Raw genomic sequence first — 20,848 nt, 5'->3', positions numbered from 1 at the left:
AGACTGAGGTGCAACCTGGTGGTGTCGGATGGACCGAAACATAATGTCCCAGAGATGTTCTTTTGGATTTAGGTCAGACAAGCGTGGGGGGCCATTAGTTGGTATCAATTCCTTCATCCTCCAGGAACTGGCTGCATACTCTCACCACATAAGGCCGGGCATTGTTGTGCACCAGGAGGAACCAAGGACCCACTGTACCAGCATAGGGTCTTACAATGGGTCCAAGGATTTCATCCCAATACCTAATGGCAGTCAGGGTGCCATTGTCTAGCCTGTAGAGGTCTGTGTGTCCCTCCATGGATACGCCTCCCCAGACCATCACTGACCCACCACCAAATAGGTCATGCTTAACAATGTTACAAGTAGACTAGCCTGCTGCACCATTTTTTCACACATTACCCAGTCCATACCAGTATAGATCCTAACTAATTACCCAGTCCATACCAGTATAGATCCTAACGCGTTACCCAGTCCATACCAGTACAGATCCTAACACATTACCCAGTCCATACCAGTATAGATCCTAACAAATTACCCAGTTCGAACCAGTATAGATACTAACATATTACCCAGTCCATACCAGTATAGATCCTAACACATTACCCAGTCCATACCAGTATAGATCCTAACACATTACCCAGTCCATACCAGTATAGATCCTAACACATTACCCAGTCCATACCAGTATAGATCCTAACAAATTACCCAGTTCGAACCAGTATAGGTATCCAGCATATTTTTCCCCATTAAGATCTGATGTGTTTTCAAAGTGTTCCTTTCATTTTTTTGAGCCGTGTATGTGTTTATCAGATGATGGGGGATCTAGGTGGAGCCTCCGTACTGCTCTCTCCTTTACAATAAAGTCTCCTCTTACCCGGTGATGTGAGGGGCGGCTGATTCTCCATCATGATGTCCTTGTAGAGATCCTTGTGTCCTTCTAAATACTCCCACTCCTCCATGGAGAAATAGACAGTGACATCCTGACACCTTATAGGAACCTGACACACACAATGATACAGTCACCATCCAGACACACCCCTTGTCTGTTACTGGATAATGTCCCAGAATTCCCAGCACCGCTCACCTCTCCTGTCAGCAGCTCCATCATCTTCTTGGTGACTTCTAGAATCTTCTGCATGTTGTGTCTCTCAGGTTTTAGGGAGTCACATGGAGGCACTGTGATGGTCATATGATCACCTGACTTCGGAAGAGGAAATCTCTGTATTGGAGAACCAATAGGAATATCATGTTAGAATGCCAGAATCCCCCTCACCTCTCCGGTCAGGTCTGTGTTTTATTAATAGAGATAAGAGTTATGTCATGTGACCTCCCAGAATCCTCCTCACCTCTCCAGTCAGGTCTGTGTTTTATTAATAGAGATAAGAGTGATGCCATGTGACCTCCCAGAATCCTCCTCACCTCTCCGGTCAGCAGGTAGATGATCTCCAGGGTGAGGTTTAGTTTCCTCTCAACCACGTGAGTCCGGTCCTCCTCCATACTCATTGGTGCCATCATTTGTTCTGTACAGATCTCCTTGTAGACGGATAACTTTGGGAAATGAGAGTAAGAGTTATGTGGATGGTATTGGTCACACAAAAATAGAATGAGAATGTGGATGGGGGGCGGGGGGGGGTAATAGGAAGGTTGTTGTACATAAAGACTACATTTAATTTGGACTGTTTAGTGTTTTTTTGAAGTCCCGAGACCCTCTTGGCCTGCCGGATCAGAAATTATATTTTGTTTGTTGGGTTTGTTTTGTTTTGGATCTTCAGACAAGGAATGATAATTACGATCCTGAGAGCCGGTTCACACTGGGGCGACTTGGTCTCCTGACAAGTCGCCATGGGTCGCCTGCCATAGATTAGCACAGGGCCCGTTCTAATAGGAGCGACACAAGTCGCTCCGACTTAGAAAAAGGGTCCTGTACTACTGTGGGGCGACCTGGAGCGACCTGCATTGACTTCAATGATATGAAGTCCGTGCATGTCGCTCCGAGGTCGCGGTGCACGCTGTGCACCGCGACTTCACAGGTCGCCCCGGCAAGTCGGATCGCCTCAGTGTGAACCGGCTCTGAGGCAGTGCTCTTAGGTTAGTGTAGGGTCATTATGATGTCCAGTAAAGGGAACCTCCTGGCTTTTGACTGGAGTTGCCGGCTAATCAGGGCAATTGCTAGAAGCCTGCTTACTGATAGGCGTGATGTCACTTTCATCCAAATCCTTCCTTTGAGCGGTTTTGTTCTGAGGCAGTGTTGGGAGGTCAATGTAGGGTTATCATGATATCCAGGAAGGAGAACCTCCTGCCTTATTACTGGATTTTCTGGCTAATCAGGATAATTGCCAGAACTCCGGCTGCAAGGCACAAATCTCCAAGTCACTGTCTGCAGTAAGAGAAGGGATTGGATTTTATTTTTTTTTTCAAGTGGTTCAGCACAATGTCAACGGGGGCTTCATGTTCCATGAACGATACCCTGAAACAAATTGCAAAATGCAGTGAGCTTGCCAGAACCGCTCCGCATGGGTGTTCACACCCATGCAAAGCGATTAGGTGTGTAAAAAAAAAAAAAAAAAAAAGGGTCCTACAACATTTTGGTGCAAATGTGATGCAATTTGAGCCATACAAAATATATGGCTCAAAATCACATCGCACAGACATCGCATGTGATGTGCACAGGAATGTGATGCATTTTTGGTGCAAATCCCATGCGGTGTTCAGCGTGCACCAGTGTGAACCCAGGCTATGTTCCATCAACGACACCTCCAAACAGAACCCAGGCTTAAAAAAAGCAACTGAATCAAAAGCAGCGTTTGTTGGCTTTTCTTGGCGTTTATTGACGTTAGAGTCGTTTTACAGCTGGTGTGGTGATAAATAGGGAGTACTCAGATTGGGCAGGTGTGGAAAGTGGGGTCACCCAAAGATCTGTCCTGGGACCAATCCGGTGTAATTTATTTATAAACGACCTAGAGGAGGGGATATCCAGCACAATCTCGGTATTTGCGGATGATACTAAACTAAGCAGGGCAATAACTTCTATGCAGGACGTGGAAACCTTACAAGAAGACCTGAACAAAATAATGGGGTGGGCAACTACATGGCAGATGAGGTTTAATGTTGGAAAATGTAAGGTAATGCACTTGGGTGTCAGAAAAACAAACGCAAGTTACTCACTAGGGGGGAGAACCTCTGGGTGAATCTAAGATGGAAAAAGACCTGGGGGTACTAGTTGACTACAGGCTTGGCAGTGGCATGCAATGCCAAACCGCTGCAAGCAAAGCCAACAGAATACTGGGATGTATAAAAAAGGGGATTCATTCCAGAAATAAAGAGATTATTCTCCCACTCTACAAGACTCTGGTCCGGCCACATCTGGAGTATGCTGTCCAGTTCTGGGCACCGGTCCTCGGGAAGCATGTGCTAGAACTGGAGAGTCCAGAGAAGGGCAACAAAAATAATTAGGGTAATGGAGGACATCAGCTATGAGGAAAGACTACAAGCATTGAACTTATTCTCTTTGGAGAAGAGACGATGAGGGGGGATATGATATCAATGTACAAATACTGTGCTGGTGACCATAGCACAAGGAACAAACTTTTCAGAGAAAGGGAATACAATAAGACACGTGGCCACTCTCTAAAACTAGAAGAAAAGCGGTTTAACCTTAAAATATGTAAGGGGTTCTTTACTGTCAGAGCAGTAAGGATGTGGAATTCTCTTCCACAAGCAGTGGTATCAGCAAGGAGCATCGATAGTTTAAAAAAAACTATTAGATGGGCACCTTAAAGACCACAACATAAAGGGTATACAATGTACGGTTAACAGCAAACACACACATCATAGGTTGAACTGGATGGACTGATGTCTTTTTTAAACCTCACTAACAATGTAACTATGTAACAGCTGAAAAATGCCACTCAAAACCCACTAGTTTTCGTTTTTTTTTTTTTACAGCCAAAAACTGCTGATAACAGCCTGTGTGTGCATGAGGCCTTAATGGTATGAGGCAGTAGCTTAAATCTTAAAATCCTACTGCACGAGGTGCTGCAATTGCTGCTCGAATTTGGAGCCTTTACCCCCAGCCTCCTTTGGATGTTGAAAATAATCTTATTACCTCCTCCGCTTCCACTTCCAGCAATGTCTCCTCTCTACTTCCCTCAAAAAGCCTCTCGCTGGGAACTTAATTTATACACTTACATCACTTCCTGTCTGTAGCTGACATCACTTCCTGTCTGTACCTGACATCACTTCCTGTCTTCCATAGAGACTTCCTGTCTGGATAGACGTGAGATCACCATTTTGTGGAGCTCAGAGGAACTGCAGCCCTTGAGAAACGTCTCGTAGTGAGAACAAGGCCTTGTGCTGTGTGTGTATGTACCGTATATCCTTATAGATGGGGTCATCTCCACTCCCACCAAGGGGGAGAGAAATATAGCTGTGTCTCAAGGAACTATTGATGTTACGGGGAACGAGGGAATGTGGTCTCGTATGGGTTGGGGGGGGAGGCGTGCTTTTCTCCCTTCATGTTTGGATTAAGGGTCTGGTATGGACATTGGTGGTTCCTGCTAAGGTATAAGAGACACATTATCACTCTGACTGTAGAATTGGCCCCCCTTTCTCCTGGTCTCCACCATAGCTACAAGTGAGGGTATTCCCCTCTGGGGTACTCATGGAGTAGGGTGCTGGAGAAGGTCTGGAGGAAGTATGCATGTAGACCATCCTGCAATGAATCCTAGTGGCGAAAAGGTGAAAGAAAGTGCTTTTTATGGGCTGGCATTAAAGTATGACCATTGATGTGATGTAATACCTGACCATCCACCTGAGACTGAGCTCTGAGTGGTTGCATTTTAGCACCACTTTTGAAAAGGGAACACATACCAAGGACATCCTCATTTATACAGCAACAGACAAAGGTACAGGGTGACCCTGTCTTACCTATCGATGATGGTGGACTGTATATAAAGTCCAAGCTTATTCCTTCATGGTGGGCAAATCCCTCAAGAGGTCTTCAGGGACCGGGTTCCATAGCGATGGACTACCGCCCTGGACCTGTAAAACATCCTGCGCCTAACTCAGCAAGTTTTAATGAGTGCCAATATGAGCGCCCCACACAGGATTCAGAGCCTGAAGCATCATCAGATAACATCTTCACAGAGTAGGGTCTGGGTACGACACCCAAGCTTGAGGATGTTGGGCCCTCAGGCCACCCTCATGAAGTCTATATAGAAAAAAAGGGAGGTATCTGTGAATGTAATGGAAACAGAAGGCTTCCAAAACCTATTCACAGAACCAAAAGTTGATCAAATATAGACCCCAATAATTGCACTGAGATAGCTGAATAAAGTGGAAATTATAAAAAATATATTTTATTGAAGCACTTATGCCTGGTGGATGAGCAAAAGACACACATGAACACAATACATAATACAACAATAAAAACAAGTACATACAGTGGATAGCATCACAGACAGACCACAATGACAATTGAGTATGAGTGCTGTCGGAAGAAATCAATCAAAAATGTAGAGCCACATCCATATGGTAGAAAAACCAATGCCTACAGTGTTCCTGAATGGGAGTACCGTATATTTGGGTATAGCTGTAACTTGATTAGGCACTATAAGCAACAAACCACCTACAATTGGATAAGGGAAGCAAGTGAAAACTGCAAAGAGAAAAAGAAAATCTCCTGAAATAAGTATGGATCCAAAAAATGGGATAAAAAATGGTATTCCAATTGCTGCTAGAGTAGGAAATAGGTGCTAGCTGGACGATGAGGACTCCAAATGATGATGATGTCCATCAGAATATGAACAAACCCAACTACAGGTTGTAGCAATCTTCTCCAATTTTGCATAGACATACACAGAACAATCCCCAAAAGACCGTTCAGTAGTGAGGTTGCCTGTCTCACATGTATAAGGGGGACAGGTGGGGGAGTCCTTAAGTGCTGGCAGGTAGGAGAGATTGTGAACCTTGAGGTCGTGAAATGAATATACAAAGTTTGTACCTCCGTGTGTGAATCAGCAGTGACCCGACGGCTTGTGCAGTCTCACAGCGGCGTAATCCCATTCGGCGCTTGCTCAAGCCGAGTCTCTGGACAGTGACAGACAGGTCCGTGACGGCCGGTCTCGCGTCACATCCGGTAGCGGCGAGCAGCTAATCTGGGAAAGCCGTAGCCAACCCAAAGTTAGGGGGGTCACCGACACACGTCCAGGAGGTTGGTCTTGGTGATGCAGTCCCACTGGCAAGGCTGACGCGTTTCACCGACTAGGTCGGTTTCATCGGAGCTAATTCAAGGGGAGCAATGGATTCCCATTTATAGTAGACATTAATTAATTGATCCCATTCAGGTGAATGGAAATTAACCCGAGGCCATCAACATGTTATAATACCATTGGGCCGCTAGGTGTCAGTATACTGTTTACACATTCAAAGGGAAACCAACATAGCTCCATAGAACTTTGCTTGTACAGTGCACATCTCCACGGCAACTAGTACTGGGCCATACCGAGTACTAAAGACCACTCAGCATGGCCAAGCATAGCCACAACATGTTGATGTGCTATTTAAGAATATTATAAAAAGAAAAATAGGGGTCTCTTGAAACCACATATGGCCATATCAATAGAAAAGGCGGGGTTACTTGGAAAGACAAAAATAAAAATGAAAATAAATCTAAATGTGCATACAAAATCAAACTAAGGGAATAGAGGACCCAGAGGTACCAAATGCTGCAAACAGTCACACAATCGAGGATCTAATGTAATAACGGGGACCTAGTGAGAGAAATATATAGTGTTGCTATAGGTATCCTCAGATTCCCACTATTTCCCCATATTGTGAGGACAATAAGGTACAATATTAAGAAGGGCCGTACAGTAACCCAGAACATATTTGGGCCATTAGATGATGGCCAGACAGACTAAGATTCACTAGGGGGGGGGGAGGGGGAAGGGGGAAAGGAGGAGGACCTAAGTCAGAGTTCATACAAGAGGGATCATGTCAATCGTATGGTCATACTGAACAAAAACCTAATAGTAGAACAGGACATAAAGTGTATAGATAAACATATTGATAATACTGATAAAGAAGAGGGGCTGTTGTGTTCTCCTGATGGTCAGAAAGGCTGTAGATGGCAAATTTGTTAATTATAGAGTAAGGAATGGCCTCAGGCTAAACTCAACATTCAGCCCCACAGGGGCTAAAGACCCCATTTTAAATATCCAAAGCTTTTCTTTCTGAAGTAGCACAGTGTCAAAGTCTCCACGTCTTGCGGGGAGCTTTAACGCATAAATGCCACGGAATAGTAGTCCATCCGGGTTGGCACTGTGGTACTGTAAGAAATGCAGGGGTATCGTTTTATTATTGATTTTGTTCCTGATATCTGCTAGGTGCTTGAGGATTCTGACCCTAAGTTGACGCTTTGTTTTCCCGATATAGGATTTATTACAGGGACATATGATTTGATAGATCACCTTTTTGGTTTGACAGTTAATAAAACTGTTAATGGTGTACTCCTGACTCATATCACAGCTAAAAAAAGTTTTTGAATTTATTGCTTGTTTGCAGATAGAACACTTTCCACATGCAAACATCCCTTTAAATGGGGGCAAAGAAGTCAACCAAGTTTGCGGTGTTTTGGTACGTACGAACTCAGAATGTACTAGGGCATCTTTTAGATTTTTCGCACGTTTGGCGGTAATCAGGGGTCGGGGTCCCACAATTTTTTCAAGTAAAGGTGATACGGTTAAAACCTGCCAATGTTTGGTGATCACCTCACGGACCTGGTCCCATTGCGAACCATAGCGTGTGATGATCCTAGGATGGCTTTGTTGATGTACCCCAGTCCGAGACACAGAGTCATCTTTTTTAAGGAGTAACCCCGATCTCTGTCTGGGTCCCACTTTTTTCCGGGCCCGTTTGATGGTATTATGGGAATAACCCCGTTCTCTGAACCGTCTGTGGAGATCTCTGGCTTCCATTTGGTAGTCAGCCTCCTCTGTGCAATTCCGCTTAAGGCGGAGGAACTGGCCTACAGGAATGCCATTGATTAGAGAACGTGGATGGTGACTTTGTGCGAGGAGTAACGTGTTGGCCGACGTTGCTTTACGAAACGTTGTCGTTTTTAGGCTAGAGCCCACGCGAGAAATTAAGAGATCCAAGAAGGGTAACTGGTTAGCCGTCGCTGTATAGGTCAGTCTTACTCATGTATTGTTTGGTCAGAGACATTCACACCAGTGGCCTGCTGGAGGTCATTTTGTAGGGCTCTGGCAGTCCTCATCCTGTTCCTCCTTGCACAATAGAGCAGATACCAGTCCTGCTGATAGGTTAAGGACCTTCTATGGCCCTGTCCAGCTAACTACTCCTAAGTACATGAGAATGATACTTTAGATATTGGTATGAGACCATGCCTGACATAGTAAACAAAGGGTCTATTTACAAAAAATGAGTAGGAGAAATTGGACAACCATTTGCCGAGCCGTGATAAGTTCTGGCTGTAATTTAATTAATACAGTGATTTCCTATGATCGTCAGCTCCATCTAGGGGCCATAATAAGATATTTTTCCTGAAATGCAATATGGCATTATGACCACTAGATGGAGCCGATGATCATATAAAATCACTGTATGAAATCAAACACAACCAACATTCACACGGCTCAGTGAATGAGTGTCACATTTATGTAACTATTTTTTGAAAAAACAGATCTGAAAATGGCGCTTTTCCACTGCATGGAACCGTACCGGTTCGGCACCCTTTTGTGCTTTTCCACTGCTGGTACCGCATGGTATAGGGTCGGAACGGTTCGGTACGGTACGGTATAGGTTTGCTTTTCCACTGCATGGAACCGAACGGTACGGTACGGTATGGCTCTGAAAAAACAGTACCTATTCGATTGTGGTTCCAACAGGTACCAAACTGGTACCATATCCCACAATCCTTTGCATGCAGTCACTACTAGCCACTGATTGGTCAGAGAATCACACCCACCCCGTTGTTATCCCACCCACTTAACTTTAGTACTGCTTTAGTGGAAAAGCAAACCTATACCGTACCGTACCGAACCGTTCCGACCCTATACCATGCGGTACCAGCAGTGGAAAAGCAAACCAGGCCAAGCAGGGCCGAGTAGAGCCGAGCCGGTACTAGCCGGTACTTGCAGTGGAAAAGTGCCATAAAGTGTTTGTGAAAGTTTCCCCCACAAAATGTACTCTCTGTACTCTACATTTTTATTTTTCTCCTGCTATTAATGGCCAACATGGGACAACACTTCATCCATGTCTTTGGTGACCTCTGATCTCCTTATGAAGTGTTTTTTACATGATGAAGATCAGCCATGGAGTATATCTGAAGTTTATATCAGGGTGTGCTTCTTCCCCACATGTCCACCAACATTCATATACAAGACATTTCCACACTCAAGACACTAATACACCTCAAGGGACCCCTGATGTACAGGAAAACAGGACTTCAGTGAGGAACAATTCCCTCACTCAGGACAGGAATATGGCTTCTCCCCAGTGTGCAATCCCTGATGTGTGTAAAGATGGGCTTTCTGTGAAAAACATTTCCCGCACTCAGGACAGGAATACGGCTTCTCCCCTGTGTGAGATCTCTGATGTCTTTTAACAGAGGACTTATCTGAAAAACATTTCCCGCACTCAGGACAGGAATACGGCTTTTCCCCTGTGTGAGATCTCTGATGTCTTTTAAGAGAAGACTTATGTGAAAAACATTTCCCGCATTCAGGACAGGAATACAGCTTCTCCCCCGTGTGACATCTCCGATGATAGTAAAGATTGGACTTATCTGAAAAACATTTCCCACACTCAGGGCAGGAATACGGTTTCTCCCCCGTGTGCAATCTCTGATGAGTGTAAAGCTGTGGCTTCCTTAAAAAACATTTCCCACACTCAGGACAGGAATACGGCTTCTCCACTGTGTGCGATCTCTGATGACTATAAAGATGTGACTTCTGCGAAAAACATTTCCTGCACTCAGGACAGGAAAGTGGTTTCTCCCCCGTGTGCCAGCTCTGATGTCTGTTCAAATGTGACTTCTGCACAAAACATTTTCCACACTCAGAACACGGATACGGCTTTTCACCTGTGTGATATCTCTGATGTATAGAAAGCTGGAACTTTGTTAAACAAACTTTCCCACACTCAGGGCAGGAAACCGACTTCTCACCTGTGTGAGATCTTCTATGCACAAGAAAACTGGATTTAAAATTAAACCGTTTTCCGCACTCAGGACAGGAATATGGCTTCTCACCTGTGTGAGATCTTTTATGCTCATTAAGACTGGATTTAAAACAGAAACACTGCCCACACTCAGGGCAGCAATACGGTTTCTCTCCTGTGTGAGTTCTTTTATGCACACGAAGACTGGATTTAGAATTTAAACTCTTCCCGCACTCTGTACAGGAAAACCTTTTATCTGTTGGAAGGACAGCACCGTCTATCACAGACTGAGGTTCCTCAGGATAAGAGGAATACGATGGTCCGGCTCTGTCCCTCACAGTCTGAGGTTCCTCAGGATAAGAGGAATACGATGGTCCATCTACACTGTGTGGTGCCGGATGGACATTTGAGGTAGCCGGGTTTTCTCCTGGACTATACTGTGTGATGTCCTCATCTTCTACTTTACAGTCTGGAGACAAAGTGAGACAATCCTCTGAGGTTTTCCTCATCTCCCGTCCATGTACTAAAATAGAAATACAAATAATATTACTAGACATGAACAGATTGGTTAGCCTAAGCAAGGACTCCGCCAACATCAGGCAGCTTTGTCTCTGAGGATCTTACAATTCCACCCTTAAGGTAACTAGTAAATGGGTCCTCTGATCTCCTACCAGTTCATTTCTTTATTCATGCACCTTAGTCACAGAGTGAGGAAACAATGAGAACTGTCTTTTATAGGAGTGACAGTGAAGAGGGGATTATAGGATGAGTGTCCCCTCCCCCTCTATCACTCATTGCCATCTTCCCAACACAAGAAATCCTGCACTTCCTTATTTAGTCCATGATTTAGTCATGAATAAAAGCTGGGCTGAGCCCCACCAAAGGTCAGAGAGTGAGGATGGGGGGAGAACAACCAAGATGAAGACTGGACTGATCCTGAATCATTGAGTTACTGACTCCTCCCTCATTATCACGTTCTAGGGTTCAAAAGCTTGAGGATTTTATCATATTATGATTGTGTTCGTGTGCACTAAAATTCAATAAAGTGTATTTTTTCCAGAAATTTGCATTTGAAAAACTATTGCGCAAATACCATGTGATGTAAAAAATGTCAACACCTACCATTTTATTCTCTAGGGCCTCAATTTAAAATATATATATAAATATATAATGTTTGGGGGTTCTAAGTAATTTTCTAGCAGGTATGACTGAATACATTGTTTCTATGTGTTCATCAGATGATGGGGGATCTAGGTGGAGCCTCCGTACTGCTCTCTCCTTTACAATAAAGTCTCCTCTTACCCGGTGATGTGAGGGACGGCTGATTCTCCATCATGACGTCCTTGTAGAGATCCTTGTGTCCTTCTAAATACTCCCACTCCTCCATGGAAAAATAGACAGTGACATCCTGACACCTTATAGGAACCTGACACACACAATGATACAGTCACCATCCAGACACATCCCTTGTCTGTTACTGGATAATGTCCCAGAATTCCCAGCACCGCTCACCTCTCCTGTCAGCAGCAACATCATCTTCTTGGTGACTTCTAGAATCTTCTGCATGTTGTGTCTCTCAGGTTTTAGGGAGTCACATGGAGGCACTGTGATGGTCATATGATCACCTGACTTCAGAAGAGGAAATCTCTGTATTGGAGAATCAATAGGAATATCATGTTAGAATCCCAGAATCCTCCTCACCTCTCCGGTCAGGTCTGTGTTTTTTTAATAGTGATAAGAGTGATGTCATGTGACCTTCCCAGAATCCTCCTCACCTCTCCGGTCAGGTCTGTGTTTTTATTAATAGAGATAAGAGTGATGTCATGTGACCTCCCAGAATCCTCCTCACCTATCCGGTCAGGTCTGCGTTTTATTAATAGAAATAAGAGTGATGTCATGTGACCTCCCAGAATCCTCCTCACCTCTCCAGTCAGCAGGTAGATGATCTCCAGGGTGAGGTTTAGTATCTTCTCAGTCACGTGACTCCGGTCCTCCTCCATCCTCATTGGTTCCGTCATTTGATCTATACAGGTCTTTTTGTAGACGGATAACTTTGGGAAATTAAAGTAAGAATTATGTGGATGGTATTGGTCACACAATAATAGAATGAGAATGTGGGGGGAGGGGGTTATAGGAGGGTTGTTGTACATTTAAGGACTACATTTAATTTGGACTGTTAAGTGTTTTCTACATTTTTAAAGTCCCGAGACTCTCTTGGCCTGCGGGATCAGAAATTTTCTTTTGTTTCTTGGGTTTGTTTTGTTTTAGATCCTCAGACAAGGAATGATAATTACGATCCTGAGGCAGTGCTCTGAGGTCAATGTAGGGTCATCATGATCACCAGTAAAGCCAGGAGGTTTTGACTGGAGTTGCCGGCTAATTAGAGCAATTGCTAGAACTCCGGCTGCAAGGCACCAATCTCCAAGTCATTCTGCAGTAAGAGAAGGGATTGGATTGGATAGCAGGGAGGATGGTGCTGGTGGAGGAGAGATCTGTAGGGGAGTATTCTGTTCTCTTTCCCCTAATGGCAGCCTAGTGTGGGTAGGAGGAGGTCAAAGGTTGTAAGGTATACTGTAGTACGGAGGACATTGTACAGAGTGGCAGTGGGTTCTGTGCTATGGGAAGGTATTAAGCTGCCCTCCTCCCCCATATGCACAGCACTGACCTGGGGCCACCCATAAAAACAGAACTCCTCTAAGCACAAGTGCCTACCATTAATTAACTATTAATAGTAAAAAGGTCATGTAGGCCCTTTACGAAATAATCTGGAGTGGGTGAATTGGGACAAAGAGAATGCTTATTAAATACTTTCTTCAGCTCTGTGTATACAAAGAAGCATAGGGGGAGCTCATGTCATGACCATAATGATGATGGTATTGACACAAATTGCCCCAAATGATCCACAATGGCTCAAAAATGTCCAGAAATATTTAGACAGAATAAAGGTGGATAAAGCGCTTGGACCAGATGGCATCCACCCACACATCCTAGAAGAAAAAAAGGATATCAGGGAACTGGAGAAAGTGCAGAGAAGGGCAACCAAACTAATAAGAGGCACGGAGGAGCTCAGCTATGAGGAAAGATTAGAGGAACTGAATTTATTCTCTCTTGAGAAGAGGAGATTAGGGGGGATATGATCACCATGTATAAATACATAAGGGGTCCATATAGTGAACTTGGTGTTGAGTTGTTCACTTTAAGGTCATCACAGAGGACAAGGGGGCACTCTTTACATCTAGAGGAAAAGAGATTTCATCTCCAAATACGGAAAGGTTTCTTCACAGTAAAGCCTCGTACACATGCAACGAATTTCTGCCGACCGGTCGTCCGTCTTTTGTCCAGAGTGGTGTCTGTTGGTTGGAATGTGCTCTAGACTGCACACGAATTTTCCCGCACGACAGAATTCTACTTCAGAAGTGATGTCATGTGTTGGATTGCTTTGTATGTGTTCTTTCATCTCTGAGCATGCCTAGTCTTGCTCATAAGATTTTTCCCCATTGAAATCTGTACTAATAAGATGAAAATTGGACGTGTTTTGATGGTCCACAAAAATTTTATAGCCTGCACACCAGGATTTTTTCGGCCAAAAAGTCGGAGTCGGTTGTCGGAAGCACCATACTAACAAGCCGAAAATCGGCAGATCGGTCGTCGGACAAAAATTCCCGGCCAAATTTCCACTCGTGTGTACGGGCCTTAAGAGCTGTGAAAATGTGGAATAGACTCCCTCCAGAGGTGGTTCTGGTCAGCTCACTAGATTGCTTTAAAAAAAGGCCTGGATTATTTCCTAGGTGTACATAATATAACTGGGTACCGATATTTATAGGTAAAGTTGATCCAGGGAATATCCGATTGTCTCTTGGGGGATCAGGAAGGAATTTTTTCCCCTGCTGTAGCACATTGGGTCATGCTTTGCTGGGGTTTTTCGCCTTCCTCTGGATCAACTGTGGGTATAGGATTGTGTATATGAGATTGTATGGTTGGGTTTTCTTTACTGTTTTATGCTTTTTATTGGTTGAGCCAGATGGACTTTTTTCAATCTTATTACTATGTAAGGACTGCTTTATTTTTCGGTTGATATCCAGTAATGTTTTTTTTGACCAATGAGATAAGAAGGTGAAGGTTGTCTTCATTTCCCAGCAGGAGTTCTGTAAGGAGGTCTGAACCGTAAATTCAGGTGGAAGGACCATCATAGATCAAGCATACCTCCCAGCTGTCCCGGATTTCAAGGGATTGTCCCTGATTTGGAACAAAGTCTCTCTTTCCTCATCATTTGTCCCTCATTTTGGTCTGATCTATATACAGTATACAGTGCCTTGAAAAAGTATTCATACCCCTGGAATTTTTCCACATTTTGTCATGTTACAACCATAAAAACGTAAATGTATTTTATTGGGATTTTATGTGATAGACCAACACAAAGTGGCACATAATTATAAAGCGGAAGGAAAATGATAAATTATACAAATAAATCTGTGAAAAGTGTGTGTGGGGGGGGGGGGGGGGCATTTGTATTCACAAACTTCCTCCGGAGTTACCATGGGCCTCTTGGCTGCTTCTCTGATGAATGCTCTCCTTGCCCGGCCTGTCAGTTTAGGTGGACGGCCATGTCTTGGTAGGATTGCAGTTGTGCCATACTTTCCATTTTCCGATGATGGACAGCGCTCCGCGAGATGTTCAAAGCTTGGGAGATTTTTTAACCACTTAAGCCCCGGAAGATTTTAACCCCATTCCGACCAGGGGGTATTTTGCGATTCGGCACTGCTTGACTTTAACGGACAATTGCGCGGTCGTACGACGCTGTACCTAAACGAATTTGGCGTCCTTTTTTTCCCACAAACAGAGCTTTCTTTTGGTGGTATTTGATCACCTGTGCGATTTTTTGATCACGCGCTATAAACAAAAAAAGAGCGTCAATTTTGCAAAAATAGCAATATTTTTCACATTTTTTTATATGAAATTCCCCCCCAAAAAAATGTAAAAATCAAATTTTTTTAACATTTTCGGCCAATTTGTTTTATGCTACCTATGCTTGGTAAAAAAAAATCGCAAAATGCGTATTTTGATTGGTTTGCGCAAAAGTTATCGCGTTTGCTAACAAAGGGAAAGATTTTTGTCATTTTTGTTGTTTTTTTTTTTTAACCCGTAATGGCGGCGATCTGTGATTTTTTTTGCGGTACTGCGACATTGCGGCGGACAGATTGGACCCTTGACTGACATTTTTGACACTTTTGGGGTTACCAGTGACATTTCTACAGTAATCAGTGCTATATATATGCACTGTTACTGTAAAAATACACTGGTAGTGAAGGGGTTAACTTTATTTGGGAGGGAGGGGCTGTGTGTGTCCCTAGGGGCGTGCTTTCTACTGTGATTGGCTGTGGCTTGAGCTGTAAGGACACTGATCAACGGATCTACATAGTAGATCCATGTGATCAGTGTCTTTACAGCGAGGAGAATGACAGGCAGCTTGTTTACACAAGCTGCCTGACATTCTCCCTCTCCCCCGCCGATCGCCGAGTGGCCGGCGGACATCGGGTCCGCTGGTCACACGCGCGGGGGGGGTCCGTGACCACGCGGGAGCGGGGGCGCGCGGGAGCTCCCTAGACCCTCACAAGCAAGCAACGTAGCCCTACGTTAGTTTGCCTGTGAGGGGCTGACCGCCGACGTAGATAGTCGTGCGGCGGTCGGCAAGTGGTTAACCTAACCCTGCTTTATACTTCTCCACAACTTTATCCCTGACCTGTCTGGTGTGTTCCTTGATCTATACTGGTATGGACTGAGTAATGTGTTAGGAGCTATACTGGTATGGACTGGGTAATATGTTAGGATCTATACTGGTATGGACTGGGTAATAGGATCTATACTGGTATGGACTGAGTAATGTGTTAGATTTTATAGTGGTATGGACTGAGTAATGTGTTAGGATCTAAAATGGTATGGACTGGGTAATGTGTAGGATCTATACTGGTATGGACTGGGTAATGTGTTAGGCTCTAGACTGGTATGGACTGAGTAATGTGTTAGGATCTATACTGGTATGGACTGAGTAATGTGTTAGGATCTATACTGGTATGGACTGGGTAATATGTTTGGATCTATACTGGTATGGACTGAGTAATGTGTTAGGCTCTATACTGGTATGGACTGAGTAATGTGTTATGCTCTATAATGGTATGGACTGGGTAATGTGTTAGGATCTATACTGGTATGGACTGAGTAATGTGTTAGGCTCTATACTGGTATGGACTGAGTAATGTGTTATGCTCTATACTGGTATGGACTGAGTAATGTGTTAGGATCTATACTGGTATGGACTGGGTAATATGTTTGGATCTATACTGGTATGGACTGGGTAATATGTTTGGATCTATACTGGTATGGACTGAGTAATGTGTTAAGATCTATAATGGTATGGACTGGGTAGTGTGTTAGGATCTATAATGGTATGGACTGGGTAATGTGTTAGGCTCTATACTGGTATTGGCTGAGTAATGTGTTAGGATCTATAATGGTATGGACTGGGTAATGTGTTAGGATCTATACTGGTATAGACTGGGTAATATGTTAGGATCTATACTGGTATGGACTGGGTAATGTGTTAGGCTCTATACTGGTATGGACTGAGTAATGTGTTAGGATCTCTAATGGTATGGACTGGGTAATGTGTTAGGATCTATACTGGTATGGACTGGGTAATATGTTTGGATCTATACTGGTATGGACTGAGTAATGTGTTAGGATCTCTAATGGTATGGACTGGGTAATGTATTAGGATCTATACTGGTATGGACTGGGTAATGTGTTAGGATCTATACTGGTATGGACTGGGTAATGTGTTAGGATCTATACCGATCCCCCAGCAACAGCTGCAAAAATTGATAGAACCACCTCTGGTTCAGAGGAAATTCCCTTAACAGTTGCTCAAAGGAATTGGGTGAACCCTTCTCATATAATTGAGAAAGAGTAAGAGGAACCCCCACCCGTTCCCACCGCTAAAAACCTTCCAAGGCTAATAGCTCGGGAAGCCTTTGATTGCCCCAAATAGTGGTTTATATATTGAGAGATGGAGCTCCCCATTAACTTCTTGACAGAGTCCCACACCTTGAGCAGCAGTACAAAGGTGGGCATGCCTGAAAGAACAGAACACCCCGACAACCCCTCCAGTGGTGCCCCTGAAACACAAAGAAGACTAAATGGTATGAGGCAGTAGCTGAAATATCAGAATCCCACTGTACGAGGTGCTGCAACTGCTCAGATTTGAAGTCGATACCCCCAAATAAGATCTTATTACCTCCTCCGCTGCCACTTCCAGCAATGTCTCCTCTACTTCCCTCAAATCGCCTCTCGCCAGGAAATTAATTTATACTCTTACATCACTTCCTATCTGTAGCTGCCATCACTTCCTGTCTTCCATAGAGATTTCCTGTCTGGGTAGACGTGAAATCACCACCTTGTGGAGCTCAGAGGAACTGCAGCCCTCGAGAAACGTATCGTAGTGTCAACTCGGCCTTGTGCTGTGTGTGTATGTACTGTATATCCTTTTTTTTTTCAATCAATAGATTTTTATTAGTTTTATCAAAAATAACAATAACAACAAAGTTACATCAACTTGATGTAGATAACAGGGGAAATAACAGGACAGTGGAGCTTCATTTCAATGGTCGTCAGTAAAGCGTTACAACAGTAGATATCGATAGCAAACTTATATGCAAGAGAAAAACATAAACTTAATGGTGGGATTGTAGTTCAGACTACGAGATGGGAAGAGAAGAGAAGAGGAGAGGTAGCCCCTACAAGCCCGGCTCAGAGCCCCAAGGGGAACAATGTCACAGAGCTGGGCGGCAAAGCCACCCCCCCCCCCCCCATATGGGTAGTAGTACATAAAACTTTAGTCAGTATGTACTGTATATCCTTATAGATGGGGTCATCTCCACTCCCACCAAGGGGGAGGGAAATATATTACTGCCTAGTCCAGCCTTTCTCAGCCAGGGTTCCTCCAAAGGTTTCTAGGGGTTCCTTGAGCAATGAACAATTTCTGTCTCTCAGTAGAAATTGGCATCTAGGGTTGAGCTGACGGCTCGGTCTGAACCTGGCTGCTTGGATGAATGCCAGAACATTAGCCTGTTTGAACCCCTATTCAATGGGATCCAAAAATCAAAAATAGAACTAATATTTCTACTGCTTTTATATGTGACAGCATCCCGCTATCACTGGCTCATAAGGAAGCAGTCTGTATCTCTTGGAACCATTGATGTCACGGGAAGGAGGGCATGTGGTCTGGTACTGTTGGGGGGGGGGGGGTGCATGTTTTCCCCACTTCATGTTTGGTTTGAGGGTCTGATATGGACATAGGAAAACATTAATTGTGCTACACACGTTACATATCGCCATGCACCCCACAATCAGAGCAATATTTCTAGGCACATTATTTACAGGTAACTCTAAACTGATGACCTGTGAAGGCTTTTGAAGCGCCAACTATGGGCAATATTTGGGTACTGAAGTTCAACAGCATTGCACCGACACACAATATTAAGGTTTGGCATGTTGGGTATCTATTTATTCGACAGAACCTTATGTTTTATATTTTACCTAAAAAATTGGGTAATATATTGTGTTTGCGTGCCCTAAAATGAACATTAGTGTATTTCTTGCTGATATTTACCATTGAGCTAATGTCATCTTACATTAACAATTGGAACTACCCAAATTTTGTTCTCCAGGGCCTCTGCTGGAAGAAAAAATACGACTCAAAAAAATGAAAGAAACACTTTGAAAACACATCAGATCTCAATGGGGAAAAATATCATGCTGGATATCTATACTGGTATGGACTGGGTAATGTGTTAGGATCTATACTGGTATGGACTGGGTAATGCGTTAGGATCTATACTGGTATGGACTGGGTAATGTGTTAGGATCTATACTGGTATGGACTGGGTAATGCGTTAGGATCTATACTGGTATGGACTGGGTAACGTGTTAGGATCTATACTGGTATGGACAGGGTAATGTGTTAGGATCTATACTGGTCTGGACTGGGTAATGGGTTAGGATCTATACTGGTATGGACTGGGTAATGCGTTAGGATCTATACTGGTATGGACTGGGTAATGTGTTAGGATCTATACTGGTATGGACTGGGTAATGGGTTAGGATCTATACTGGTATGGACTGGGTAATGGGTTAGCATCTATACTGGTATGGACTGGGTAATGTGTTAGCATCTATACTGGTATGGACTGGGTAATGTGTTGGGATCTATACTGGTATGGACTGGGTAATGTGTTAGGATCTATATTGGTGTGGACTGGGTAATGCGTTAGGATCTATACTGGTATGGACTGGGTAATGTGTTGGGATCTATACTGGTATGGACTGGGTAATGTGTTAGGATCTATATTGGTGTGGACTGGGTAATGCGTTAGGATCTAGAGTGGTTTGGACTGGGTAATGTGTTAGGATCTATATTGGTATGGACTGGGTAATGCGTTAGAATCTATACTGGTATGGACTGGTTAATGCGTTAGGATCCATACTGGTATGGACTGGGTAATGTGTTAGGATCCATATTGGTATGGACTGGGTAATGTGTTAGGATCTATATTGGTGTGGACTGGGTAATGCGTTAGGATCTAGAGTGGTTTGGACTGGGTAATATGTTAGGATCTATACTGGTATGGACTGGGTAATGCGTTAGAATCTATACTGGTATGGACTGGGTAATGCGTTAGGATCCATACTGGTATGGACTGGGTAATGCGTTAGGATCCATACTGGTATGGACTGGGTAATGCGTTGGGATCTATACTGGTATGGACTGGGTAATGCGTTAGGATCTATACTGGTGTGGACTGGGTAATGCGTTAGGATCTATACTGGTATGGACTGGGTAATGTGTTGGGATCTATACTGGTATGGACTGGGTAATGTGTTAGGATCTATACTGGTATGGACTGGGTAATGCGTTAGGATCTATACTGGTATGGACTGGGTAACGTGTTAGGATCTATACTGGTATGGACTGGGTAATGTGTTAGGATCTATACTGGTCTGGACTGGGTAATGGGTTAGGATCTATACTGGTATGGACTGGGTAATGCGTTAGGATCTATACTGGTATGGACTGGGTAATGTGTTAGGATCTATACTGGTATGGACTGGGTAATGGGTTAGGATCTATACTGGTATGGACTGGGTAATGTGTTAGCATCTATACTGGTATGGACTGGGTAATGTGTTAGCATCTATACTGGTATGGACTGGGTAATGTGTTGGGATCTATACTGGTATGGACTGGGTAATGTGTTAGGATCTAGAGTGGTTTGGACTGGGTAATGTGTTAGGATCTATATTGGTATGGACTGGGTAATGCATTAGAATCTATACTGGTATGGACTGGTTAATGCGTTAGGATCCATACTGGTATGGACTGGGTAATGTGTTAGGATCCATATTGGTATGGACTGGGTAATGGGTTAGGATCTATATTGGTGTGGACTGGGTAATGCGTTGGGATCTAGAGTGGTTTGGACTGGGTAATATGTTAGGATCTATACTGGTATGGACTGGGTAATGCGTTAGAATCTATACTGGTATGGACTGGGTAATGCGTTAGGATCCATACTGGTATGGACTGGGTAATGCGTTAGAATCTATACTGGTATGG

The 20,848-nt window shown here is 43.8% G+C and overlaps 1 protein-coding gene across 1 annotated transcript in view; it reads right to left on the bottom strand.

Annotated features, from left to right (window-relative positions):
• The window catches only part of LOC309564445 (uncharacterized protein), a 382,799-nt gene that overhangs the window by 226,627 nt on the left and 135,324 nt on the right, over positions 1 to 20,848 (bottom strand). The window contains 3 exon segments of the mRNA XM_082269075.1: positions 1,500 to 1,548; positions 9,498 to 10,691; positions 18,255 to 18,312. Of these exon segments, the coding sequence (XP_082125201.1) occupies positions 1,500 to 1,548; positions 9,498 to 10,691; positions 18,255 to 18,312 (1,301 nt within the window).

The sequence above is a fragment of the Pelophylax lessonae genome (genome assembly GCF_965119305.1).
Source record: "Pelophylax lessonae genome assembly, chromosome: 9".
In the NCBI taxonomy this organism is placed as follows: Eukaryota; Metazoa; Chordata; class Amphibia; order Anura; family Ranidae; genus Pelophylax; species Pelophylax lessonae.
The sequence above is the reverse complement of the archived record's forward strand: the minus strand, read 5'-3'. Positions and strand labels throughout refer to the sequence as shown.